At 41.2% G+C, this 13,552-nt stretch overlaps 1 protein-coding gene across 1 annotated transcript in view; it reads left to right on the forward strand.

The window, feature by feature from the left end:
• The window catches only part of LOC109235096, a 1,920-nt gene continuing 1,511 nt past the window's right edge, over positions 13,144 to 13,552 (forward strand). Inside the window, exon 1 of the mRNA XM_019401087.1 lies at positions 13,144 to 13,383. Coding sequence (XP_019256632.1) covers positions 13,179 to 13,383 — 205 coding nt within the window. The 5' untranslated portion in view covers positions 13,144 to 13,178. The remainder of the gene's footprint in view (positions 13,384 to 13,552) is intronic.

Below are 13,552 nucleotides of genomic sequence, written 5' to 3' on the forward strand. Positions count from 1 at the left end.
ATTAAACTTCATTCTCTTAAATTGTTAGAAGAGAAGTGGCTTTTCTTTGGAAAATTGTTCCTTGTTGACTTCATGATTGATTGTCTGTGTGTGTTTAGTTTCAGAACGGGCCGAACGCCTTGGTAGATTAAATAGATGCATCTACGGTTCGCGCCATTCGACCCTCTAGCAGTGCATAGTTGTCACGACCCAGATTTCCCACCCTCGGGAGTCGTGATGGCGCCTACTAATGTGAGCTAGGCAAGCTAAATATTTAACTAATTACCTTTTTACCCATTTTATACTCTTTAACAATTAAAAGCAATAACGTGAAAACAGCGAAAAATTTAAAATAAGCGGAAGAAAAGCAATAGAATATCTGAACATGTTCCAAAACACTGTTTGAGCCTCAACTACCTAGAACTGGTGTCATAGTTTCTCAGACGATCTAAGATTTACTACATACAAGGTCTGTAAATAAACGATACACTGTTTCTGAATTAAGGAAATGAAACAGAAATAAAGGGATAGAGGGAGACCCCAGGGCTTGCGGATGCCTTCAGGTCTACCTTGGATCTCCACGTGGACTGAAGGTAGCCACCCAAATCTACGGTCCAAAGTCAACAGCACTGGGGTCTGCACAAAAGAGTGCAGAGTGTAGTATCAGCACAACCGACCCCATGTGCTGGTAAGTGCCTAGCCTAACCTCGGCGAAGTAGTGACGACGCTAGGACCAGACCACCAAATATATGTGCAGTTAAATCATATACAGCGGAAACAGAAACAGATAATTACAACTAAATTTGAGCAGGGGAAGCATGCTACAGAGAGTAACAGGTAACAACAGAACGACTGTATAGAAACATATGGAATGTTCTAAATCAATTACCAGCAAAATAAGGAAATAGAAGAACAGGCACACAAGTGATACCGTTGCAGGCGTGCAACCCGATCCCATTACATACGATACAGTTGCAGGCGTGCAACCCACTCCCATTTCTTACAATATCGTTGCAAGCGTGCAACCCGCTCCCATTTCATATATTACCGTTGCAAGCGTGCAACCCCCTCCCATTTCATATATTATCGTTGTAGGCGTGCAACCCGCTCCCATTTCACATATTAACTTTGCAAGCGTGCAACCCGTTCCCATTTCACATATCACCGTTGCAGGCGTGCAACCCGTTCCCATTTCTTTTATCAACACTAATCAAAGAATCTCGGCAAGGGAACAATAATATTAGTACCAATATCCGGCAAGGGAACAATGATGATAATAACATCCCGGCAAGGGAACTATAATGATAATAACATCCCGGCAAGGGAACAATAATGATAATAACATCCCGGCAAGGGAACAATAAGAAAATTCTCATAGGAAGCGCAATAAACCACAACAGGGGCATAATAATTACAATACAAGACTCACAGGCATGCTTGACACCGACGTATAGATACTCGTCACCATGCCTATACGTCGTACTCCACAATTAACACGTAACAAGTAAGACTCGACTCCTAATCCCTCAATCTATGGTTACACAAAACACTTACCTCGAACTTTCACGGCCAACTCAAGCCTCAAACAGCGCTTTTGCTTTTGAATTTGGCTCCAAAACAATCATATCTAGACATAATCGACTTAATAACATCAATAAACGAAAAACAATCCAATTCCAATGCTTAATCAGAGCTTTCCAATCATTCTTTCCAAAAAAAGTCAAATATTAACCCTGGCCCGCTTGGTCAAAACACGAGGTTTGGACCAAAACCCGATCACCCATTCATCCACGAGCCCGAATATATAATTAGTTCCAAAATTCGACCCCAAAACGAGGTCTAAATCCCAAATATACAAAAAGACCTATCTCTACCCAAATCCCTAATTTTCTACCCTTAATAACAAGATTTAAGCCTAGAAATCTAATGGGTGTTAATGGAAATTGAAGAAAATGAGTCTAAGATTACATACCTATGAATTGGTGGTGAAATCCCCTTTCAAAAATCGCCCAATTTGTAGTGTGGAAGAAGCAGTTATGAAATTTTTGGTTAAGTCCCGTTTTGCTTCTGTTTAAAATCACTGGACAGGCCTTCATCGCGTTCGCGATAGGCCTGTCGCGTTCGCAATGAAGCTATCTTTGGTGACCTTCGCGTTCGCGTTCGTTGGCTCGCGTTCGCGGATCTTTGGCTTCTCGAGCCTTCGCGTTCGCGGGCCAGTGGCCGCGTTCGCGTAGAACAAAAGGTGAACCCCTCCCCCCAGGAAATTAGCCTACGTGTTCGCGAGGGCCTGGACGCGTTCGCGAAGGGTAATCCCCCCACAGCATCACGTTCGTGTCCCAAGACTCGCGTTCATGAAGAAGAAAACTGGCACCTGGGAGATTTGCCTTACGCGTTCGCGAGTGGGCCCACGCAAACGCGAAGAACAAAATCCCTGTGCCCTGAGCAGCAAAAACCTGCAACTTTCATAAGTTCAAAAACTCTCCGAAACCCAACCGAAACTCACCCGAGCCCTTAGGGCTCCAAACCAAACATACATACTAACTCAAAAACATCATATGAACTTATCTGTGTGATCAAATCGCCAAAATAACCTCTTAAACAACGAATTTAGCATAGAAATCAAAGAAAAATCTCCAAACTTTCAAAGTAGGAATTTTCACAACTACGGGTCCGAATCACCTCAAACGACCTCCGTTTCTTACCAAATTTTGCAGACTCATCTTATTTCACATATAAGACCAGTACCAGGCTCCGGAACCAAAATAAGGGCCCGATACCATCAGCTTCTAATTGCATTTCATTTCCAAAACTCATAGAAATTTCCAGAAAATAATTTTCTTTAAAAAATTCATTTCTCGGGCTTGGGACCTTGGAATTCGATTCCGGGCATACGCCCAAGTCCTATATTTTTCTACGGACCCTCTGGGACTGCCAAATCACGGGTCCGGGTCCGGGTCCGTGTACCCAAAATATTGACCAAAGTCAACTTAAATGCATTTTAAGTCAAAATTTCAACATTTTTTAAAGATTTTCACATAATAGCTTTCTGGCTACGCGCCCGGACTGCGTACGCAAATTGGGGTGATACTGAAAGACGTTGTTTTTAAGGCCTCGGAATGCAGAATTCATTTTAAAAATAAGTGATGACTATTTGGGTCATCACAATAGTTTATTTTCTATTGGATCGGGCCGTACGTCCTCGGCATGATTTGCGCATGCTTGTGTTGCTTGCCCTGAGATTTATTGATATTGATATTTTCCCTCCCTGACTTGAGGTAATTGAAACTTAATAGATTTTGAATTCGGAGTTTTTTAATACAAAAAGAAACTTTTACCTGTTCGTGACTTATTTGAAATTTATTGCCGTTCTTAATAAATCCATAATTTCTCGTATTAATAATATATTATTATTGGACCACTAGTAAGTGTCGAAGTCAAACTCTTGTCTCTACTTCTTCGAGATTAGACGGGATACTCACTGGGTACACGTTGTTTTCTTACTCATACTACACTTGCTGTGCATTTTTGTTGCACAGAGTTATGTATGGCTAGTTGGCTTAGCGGCATAGCAGCATGGTTGATACGGAGACCATGGTGAGTTGCATTTATCGAGACAACCGCATCCAGTAGAGTCTCCTTCAGAGTATTGTACTGTATTTTCATTTCTGTCCAGTTGTATTCCGGACAGTTTCTGTATTTTATTTCCTTCTTAGTAAATGCCCATGCACTTGTGACACCGGGTTCTGGCGTGATTATTGGGTATCTTGTATTTACTTCCAAACATTCTTTTATTTACATTGTTAAGATTACATTTTACTAGAAAAATTGAAGGAAAATCATAGTTTTCAAAATTATTAAAACAAGAACTTAATCAAGTATTTTGGTTGGCTTGCCTGACAACAGTGTCCGGCGCCATCACAACCCTTAGTGGATTTTGGGTCGTGACAACATGGTATCAGAGCACTAGGTTCCCTTAGGTCTCACGAGTCATGAGCGAGTCTAGAAGAGTCTTGCGGATTGGTACAGAGACGTCTGTACTTATCTTTGAGTGGCTACAGGACTGTTAGGAGCACCTCCCTTCTTGATTCCTCATCGTGCGATTTGATTCCTTGAGGCCTATGCCCTTGTTTCCTTCCTACTCAATCTTACGCGACGCGAACCGCTTGTTATAAATCTAGAATTGAAGAATTGTAATGGTACTACAGATGCGGTGCGGGAGTCCGGTATAGTTGGTTGGGCTATTGTTGTCGCCTTGCGGAAGGATTTTTCTATCATTTTGGCTCGGTAGTTGTGCTTCTAAGAGCTTGGAGGCTATGCACAAGTTGCTATAATTCTCACGATTGGTTATCGCACAGTATTGACTTGATGGTAGGATACTTGCCTATGTGTTGGAGCGGTGAATGATTTGAAAGGAAGTCTACTCAGTGCACGATTCAGAGATCTGATATTTCATTTTTGGCTGAGGAAAAGCAATTGGCCTATGAATGTCCAAATTTGGGGTGATGGAGTAACGAGACCTGGTATTTTCGAGCGTGGTGGAATTTTCATCTGCGATGTAGTGTCGCCGTCCTCGATTGTATATGTTAGGTTCGTCGGTGTTATGGTCTTTTGCAATTCGCCTTTGGGGTAGGATATTGTGAAATAATATTGGAGAAATGATTGTTAGATGTCGCAGGGTGCGGTGGTTCAGGATTGAATCGGTGTTTCTAATGTTGACGGCTCGAGAAAGATGATCTTCGGAAAGGTTCAAAGTTAGTAGCAGTTCGTGGGTTCAAGTGCTACGAAGATGGATTTTATTTAAGGCAACAGCTGAGCAGCAAAGGGTGAGGAAGGACATGTGGGAAGTGTCAGGCGGTGGTTAAAAATTTCTAGAAGGCTAAGTATAAGAAGCAAAGGTTGAGTGGTCGATTAAAGGGGTGAGTTCCGCCAAAGTGGGAGAGTGGCGGAGTTGCATATGGGCTTTGTGGTAGGATGACTACGCACCTTAAGGAGAGTTTGGAATGATTTGGGAATTTTAGTGATTGGTGATTGGGATCTGCGGATTTAATTTGAAGTATGGGCTATTATGCGGCAGGAGATTTGACATTACGGAAAGGGAGCTGCTTGAAATGAAGAAGGATACAACATAACTTTGAATTGGAGAGATGTTGCCGCATATTTAATTGATGTCCACGAGGGGTAAATGGACTTGTGTAGCTAGAGAGTGAGCTCGGACTCAGGATGGGCTATTAATGTCGTAGTGATTGTACCCCATGTAGCAGCATTGGAAGATGTCGGCACATAAATTCCACAGGTGGGTTATCTCCAGTGAGCAGATCGGCGGTCGCATGGTTGGCAAAGCTTCTGCAAAGAATTCTATTGGTTATACAGCAAAGAGATTGGTCGTGCGAATGTGGTTGATGATTCAGAGTATAATATGGGTTTTACAGAAAGATACCGAGAATTTTGGCGGTTGATTGCGCAAGGTTATGCCAATAAGAGATAAAGAATCCTGGTGATTCCAGAGGTGTGTAATAGTGGCTTCAAACTAAGTGGAAGAGTCCCACCGCCTATGATTGGGTTGCATGGTTAACTACTTGCAAGGTTTCTGGTTATTAGCATATTGATGGGTTATTTCAGCTGCGGGAAAAGAACATAAGTGGTAATTTGAGCAAAGGAATTGTTAAAGGTGTGCTATGGTTGGCCTTATTGGCTCATGTTCAGACTTGGGGAAGGATTCAGGATTTATGCCTTGTATAGGTGCGGGTTTCAAGGGAAGTGATTCTGCCGGGTGCTTCGTCGAGAGGGTATTCATGTGCTAGAAGATTCATGGAGTTGATTATATTCGGGGCCAAGTCAGAGCGGCTGGCTCTCAAAAACGGTCCTAGTGGATTCAAAGGGGTAAAGTGTGGTTCCTAATGATTTCGTGCCTATAGGTACGGTTAAGAATCAAGCTTTTGTAGTAGCTTATGAGAAGAGGCCCAGAATGTTCTATGATGTTTTGACTTGCAGTGTAGTATTTGGGAGGAAAAATGAGAAAAGACTTCAGATTCATAGAAGGATTAACATAATGGGCATATCAGTTGAGGGTGCGAATGTGCGCATAAGGAAGGTATGAAATGGTTCGTGGGATTTGAGACAACATGGTCTCGTGATTCAAGGTCACTCGGGATGAGTGCGGATGGAGTGTGTTATGTGTTGAATGGAGTTATTATTTCTAAGGAAATCAAGGATAAATCGAAAGAAGATATATTGGTTAGCCATTGTTGAATTGGCATATTGGTGGTAGTGATCAGTTCCTTCAGCGTGATCAAGTTATGCAAGTGATTTGTGACGGTACGTGTGAGGCTTGTCGGCCGCCGTAATTGATGTTATTCAGAAGTATTCTACTGATATGGCCTGTTATGTGTAGGCGGATCCCGGAAGGGCTATGGTGGCTCAGACCACTACTTAGAGATTTGCATATTCTACAGTTATGAGAATTCACCTATGTGTTTTTATGGTTCTCCTGAAGCGAGTTAAGTGAAAAGTTTTTATATGATGAAGTGTTAATCTATTAGTGGTTCCGGAGCTATGATGAAAATCGTGTTCTATCTTATATTGGCATGTTGGGTGTAGTGAGTGGTATGGAATTTGAAGTGAGGATCAGGGTTGCAGTTTGGTGTTGATAAGGATGTCACAAGCTGGGATGAGCAGGTAAGGAGTTTCGATGTTTAAAGTAAGTTGGTATTGTCTTCAGCGTCACCTGAGATCGGTGTTTTGTGAAAAAGGCTTTGCATCCTGGTTAAGGATTCTTGGTCATTTTTCAGCATTAGTGCGGCTGGTGGTTTGGATGTACGGACCTGTTATCTATTACGGAAGGTTGTGGGAGCATGCCCCACGGGAAAGCTGTATAAGTGTGGCATGTAGTCACCTGATTGATTGAAGAGTTAAACCAAGTATGAAGATTGTTGTGATGTCGTTAATTTGAGAATTTGATGCCTGGAGGGCACTCAGTTTATTGGGTTGCGGACTGTGGAGGATTACTCCGATTATGATGGTTGTTCTTGTGTATTATGAGAAAATGGGGGTTATTATGGACCTTTGAAAGGTTATTAGCCTAGTTCAGTGTGATCGGAATCAGCTTGAGGTCTGTGGATGGATTTAAATGTGAATATGGGCTCTATATCAGGCCACATGTGTTCATTTCAGCAATGCGCTCCTTATGGAAGAGTAGTCGAGGTGTTACTTCGTCGTCAGCTATTTCATGTAATGATATAATGCGTCGTGCGAGTTGTGAGACGGCTTAGTGAATTTCTTATGCGTTGAGGTCCCGTGTAGAGATGAAGTTATATGAGCAGAATGGCTCTTGAGATTCGATCGTATATCGCACCTCAGTTGTGCTTGAGTTTTGTAGCTTATAGCGCTATATGTATCCCAAGGATGGTATTGTGCACTTAGCGTGCTTGTGACCGATATTCGGTATTTTGAGCAATCTAGCTCGGTGTGTATATCCTTATGTGAATTTTATATGTGGATCAGGTGGCACGCCGCCATGGATATGTTGTTTGGACGGGTTGTGCGCCGCAACAGTGTGATGTTTAGTACAGTTCCCTCTATCTGTTTTTGTGTGTTTTGTTTCCTATTTTTCTGAGGAAAACTCATATTAGCTGTACGAGTTTAGTGATCCCTTCCAGAGTTCGTTTTCCTTTTGTATCGCGTTCGATTTGGTAGCCTACTGGCAGATTGTGGCATCATATGAGACTTTTGATCATGCCCGGGGTGGCTTATTGCCTGAGCAATTCATACTGGGTGAGACGAGATCATTGGATTTAGGATCAGTGCAATCTGATTATATGAAGTATATTAAGGATCTAAGACCATTATTTGGTTCAGAATGAGGTGATGATTCTTGTTAGGAGTATAGACCCAATTATTGTTGATTCGGCAGTTGGTTATGAATTTCTACACATCTCTTCCGTTGTGGCGGTATTGTAAGAGTTAGAGCAAGACCTATGTATGTCATGAGGTGCAATGGGAGCATCAGATTCGTGGAATTTCGACTATTATGCTCAGAGAGTGTTATTGTGGTCTTGTGAATAAAGTGGTGCAAGGTGTGAATTCAGCCAAGGTATGCGATCATATTCTGGTACATCGTGTGGTGATTGATACGGTGTTCGTATGTTGGGAACAGGCCTGGCGGACAATTCCGGATGTTGGAATTGGGCTCTAAGGCTCATTTGCTTAAGTGAAAAAGGATATCTTCAGATTGATCAAGCTAAGGTGCACAGCTGAGTCGTGGTAGCACGGGTAGGTGCTCGAGATATTAAATAGTGATTTCAGACTACTTCAGTGTAATTTTCGGCATGTTCGAGGACAAACATATGTTTAAGTGGGAGAGAATGTAATGACCTGGCTGGTCGTTTTAAGCTCTAGTGCGCCGTTCAACAGTTTGAGGCCCTGAGCAGCTTCACTTCAGGTAGTGTGACTTGTACGCATGGTCGAAACTGAATTCCGGGAAGTTCGGAGTTGATTTGGAAAGAGAATTCTCATTACGGAAGCTTTAAGTTGAAAAAATTGACTAAGATTGGGTTTTTGAGTAAACGACCTCGAAATCGGGATTCGAAGGTACCATTAGGTTCGTATGATGATTTTAGACTTGGGCGTATGTCCAGATCGGGTTTTGGAAGACCCGGGAACGTTTTGGCACCTATTGTGGAAGTTAGCATTTTTGGAAGAAGTTCATAAGTTTGGGTTGAGGCGCATTTCAGTGTTATCAATGTCCGTTTGAGATTCCGAGTCTGGGAATAGCTCCGTATAGTGATTCTGGTGTTGGGAGCGCGATCGAAAGTGAATTCGGAGGTCTGTGGGTCATTTTGGAGTCATTTGGCTAAAGATAGAAATTTGAAGGTTTTTGAGAGGTTTGACCGGAAGTGGACTTTTTGATATCGGGGTTGGAATCCGATTCTAGAAGTTGGAGTAGGTCCATAATGTTAAATGTGACTTGTGCGCAAAATTTGAGGTCAATCGGACGTGATTTGATATGTTTTGTCATCGAATGTAAAAGTTTGAAATTCTTAAGTTCATTAAGCTTGGATTGGAGGCCGATTCATGATTTTAGCGTTCTTTGATATGATTTGAGGCCTCGAGTAAGTCCGTAATGTGTATTGGGACTGGTTGGTATAATTGGTTTGGGTCCCGGGGGCCTCGGGTGGATTCCAGGTGGTTAACGGATCAAATTTGGAGTTTGAAGAAGGGCTTCAGCAGCTGGTGTCTCGTGTAACCGCACCTGCAAGGCTATGGCCGCAGGTGCGGAGCCGCAGAAGCGGCCTGGGAGTCGCAGGAGAAAAAGGGGGCAGCCAAGGGAAGGACCGCAGATGCGGGGTATCGGGCGCATCTGTGCAAGCACAGAAGCGAGACGGAGGACCGCAGAAGCGGTGATTGGCGCAGGTGCGATGAGGGCTCCGCAGATGCGGACTCGCAGAAGCGGCAAGGAGTCCGCAGGTGCGGAAGTCGCTGGGCAGAATGTTTTAAAAATCGGGGTTGAGTTCATTTCACTTATTTTTCTCCACTTTGGGGCGATTTTGGAGAGCTTCAAGTGGGGTTTTTCATCATCAACGACAAGGTAAGCTAACTCCCACCTATCTTGAGTTAAATATATTGAATATATATGGATTTTAGCATGTAAATTGGTAGAAATTTGGGGTTTGAGAAAAACCTAGAAAATTCGTATTCTTGGATTTTGGCCACGATTTTGGGTAAGGAATTAGGAGAAAATCATGTATTTGAGTTCGTGAGTTCATGGGTAAACTTTATCTTCGAGAAATTTGGGAACCTGGGCACGTGGGCCCGAGGGCAATTTTGTCAACTTTTCGATTGGGGTTAGGAATTGTTATAAATTGGATTGTAATGAATAACTGAACATATATTAATGGATTTGCATAATTATTGGATAGTTTTGGAGCATTTAGCATCGATTCGAGTCTTCGGAAGGGCGTGGAATGCCGGTTATGGATCTTCGGAGCGAGATGAGTCTCCTTTCTAACCTTGTAAGAGGGAATTGTCCCCATAGGTGAAATAATTGGTTATTTGCTCCTATTTGTGGGGGCTACGTACGCACGAGTTGACGAGAGTCCGTGCATAGCTACTATTATATTTAAGTCCGGGTAGGCTAGGACCCAAAAGCATGTTATACTTGGAATATTTGTAATCTTATGGACAGTTTGAATTGCTTATATCACATCGAATTAGTAAATGAAATTCTAAAAATATAAAACTTCATTTTCTTAAATTGTTAAAAGAGAAGTGGCTTTTCTTTGGATAATTTTCCCTCTTGACTTCTTGATTGACTGTCGGTGTGTGTTTAATTTCGGAACGGGCCGAACGCCTCGGTAGATTAAATAAATGCATCTATGGTTCGCGCCATTCGACCCTCTGGCAGTGCACAGTTTATTTTTTGTTGGATCGGGCCGTACGTCCTCGGGATGATTTGCGCATGCTTGTGTTGCTTGCCCTGAGATTTATTGATATTGATATTTTCCCTCCCTGACTTGAGGTAATTGAAACTTAATAGATTATGAATCCGGAGGTTTTTAATACAAAAAGGAGCTTTTACCTGTTCGTGACTAATATTAAATTTACTGCCGGTCTTAATAAATCCATAATTTCTCGCATTAATAATATATTATTATTGGACCACTAGAAAGTGTCGAAGTGGAGCTCTCATCTCTACTTCTTCGAGATTAGACGGGATATTCACTAGGTACACGTTGTTTTCGTACTCATACTACACGTGCTGTGCATTTTTGTTGCACAGGGTTATGTATGACTAGTGGCTTAGCGTCATAGCAACATGGTTGATACGGAGACCTAGGTGAGTTGCATTTATCGAGACGACCACGGCCAGCAGAGTCTCCTTCAGAGTATTGTACTGTATTTTCATTTTTGTCCACTTGTATTCCGAACAGTTTCTGTATTTTATTTCCTTCTTAGTAAATGCTCATGCACTTGTGACACCGGGTTCTAGGGTGATTATTGGGTATCTTGTGTTTACTTCCAAACATTCTTTTATTTACATTGTAAAGATTACATTTTACTAGCAAAATTGAAGGAAAATCATAGTTTTCAAAATTATTAAAACAAGAACTTAATCAAGTATTTTGGTTGGCTTGCTTGACAGCAGTATCCGGCGCCATCATGATCCTTAGTGTATTTTGGGTCGTGACACTACTACTAAGGGCTTCGGAGGGATAGTTCCTTGTATTACCTTGAGCAGTGTTAGCAGTCCCAAAGTCACCTTTCTTCTTTGACTTAAAATCAGGTGGATAGTCATTTTGTTTGTAGCAGGTTTCTCTAGTGTGTCCTTTAAAGTTGCAATAGTCACAATGCTGACTATTCTTTCTAGACCTATAGTTAGAGCCTGAATGATTTTTTCCACCAGAAAAGTTCTAGCCTGAACCTGCATTACCTTTGTTGCTAAACAATAATGTTGCCCCAGTGTGAGTCATTTCATCTCCTAGATAGGTATGATTGTGACCAATGTTACCTTTGTTATTGAGTTGAGCTAGGGTCCTTGAGGAATTAGCTCCTTTGCTACTGAACAGGGATGTACCATCATGAACTTAAGTGACGCTTGCTACAATCAATATCCGAACAAGACCTTGACTTTGAATCTAGATGATGGGTGGCCAGTGCTCTTCTGCTCTCCTCAGAGATAATCATAGAGTATGCTTTGTTTATAGATGACCTTGATGACATGTTCACGATTTAATTACTAGACTAAGAATGTTTCGTTCAGGCCCATAAGAAAACTGAAGCAATCTTTGATACTTAAAATGTTCAACATACTTCTTTGATTCTCCACAGCCACACCCAGGGCAAGGCATAAGGACATCAAATTCTGCCGATAGCTCTTTCAATTTCGAAAAATATGCAGAGACAGATGAAATCCCTTGAGTAAGGGTAGCTACCTATTTGTGCAGAAACAACACTCTAGAACCATTGACTTTGTCAAATATTTTCTTGAGATCTATCCACACTTTGTGAGGACTTAAGGCATACACCATGCCACTCAATAACTCGGCACTCACATAAATCATAATCCACGACAGCACTATAGCATTATATTTTTCCCATAGCTCATGTAGAACAGGAGGAAACTTCTCCTTAGGGTGCCTCCCATCGATAAACCCTAGCTTACTCTTTACTAGCAAACTTACACGCATAGTACTACTCCACAAAGTGTAATTCTCAAGTCTAGTGAGCATACCTGAAATTAGAGAACTACCTGAAGTATCGCTGGGTTGAAAAATAAAGGATGATGCTTGTATATTATCGAAGCTACAGTTGCATCAGCTCGAGTCGATCCATTATTGTTAGTGTTAATCGCTATTTTTTTCTTACCATGGAAATTAATCTTAGACAAAGCTGCACAAGAAATATTGATTTGCTCAAAATCGAGCGAACCATAGCTTTTGGAAGTCGAAACAATCAGACAGCTTAGTTGAGTTAATCAACTGAGAATGAGGAAGAAGAATCTAGAATCAAAGTCGTTAAGCGTAGATCAAAGCTCACTTTGATAACGTGATGAAATCTAGATTTGAAGCTATTAGCAATGGAGAAATGAGCATGAAGGAAGAAGAACAGAGGAGAAAAGTAACTGCTACTCATTGCTACAGTGATAATTAACATAACAGACCAATGGAAAGGCACTGTAAATTTTATACTAGCAGCCTAACTAATCTTCTAACTACTAAGCTAATCTCTTAACTTATATAGTTGTATACAATTGTCAATGTATCTTCCATTCATTCAAAAATTGGTCACGGGTTCGGGCGGTGAAGTTGGTCAGTGATATTTACATCAAGGTAGGCTGCCTATATCACATCCTCTTGCGGTGCAATCCTTCCGCGGATCCTGCGCAAATGCGAAATACCTCATGCATCGGGCTGCCCTTTTTTTAATATAGTAGCCTTCGACCTCCTTTGCTAATTATGCATGCTTGTTAATTAAGACTCATTTACTCGTTTCAATCTTATCTTTTGTAGACAAATGTATGTCAATCTTGCTAGATTTAATATATTACCATAAATATAATAGATTTGTTGTTTCAAATATGCAACTTTTTAAATTATATTCTTTATTACAAGATTAGCAATATCAATAATTTATCTATATATATAAGCAGAACCATCATATCAAACCACAAAAACATAAACTGAGAACAAACAATTTAGTCAAAAATGGGAAAGAAGATTGATGCCAATATTATTCAATTGATGGCAATGTCAATATTGCTAATGTTGATTTGTACTTCACAAGTATTATGTGATTTGGATCAAAAATGTTTTAGGGATTGTATTCGTGCATGTTTTCAAAATCCTGGATGTTACATATCCTGTGGAAAGGAATGCTCGCATAATTCTCCCAATAATTCTTTAATCAAAGGTACCTTCTTTTTCAAACTTCTTTTGGCCTGTTTACGTTTTAAGAAATTTTAATAGGGATCTTTACACAAATAGCCGATTGACTTTACGGTTTACTTACTATTTTCTTGTTCTAATTGGTATTCGTGGATGGTAACACACATAAAATGACCATGACCCCTCCCTCCCCC

This window comes from Nicotiana attenuata, chromosome 11, assembly GCF_001879085.1.
Source record: "Nicotiana attenuata strain UT chromosome 11, NIATTr2, whole genome shotgun sequence".
Taxonomy (NCBI): domain Eukaryota; kingdom Viridiplantae; phylum Streptophyta; class Magnoliopsida; order Solanales; family Solanaceae; genus Nicotiana; species Nicotiana attenuata.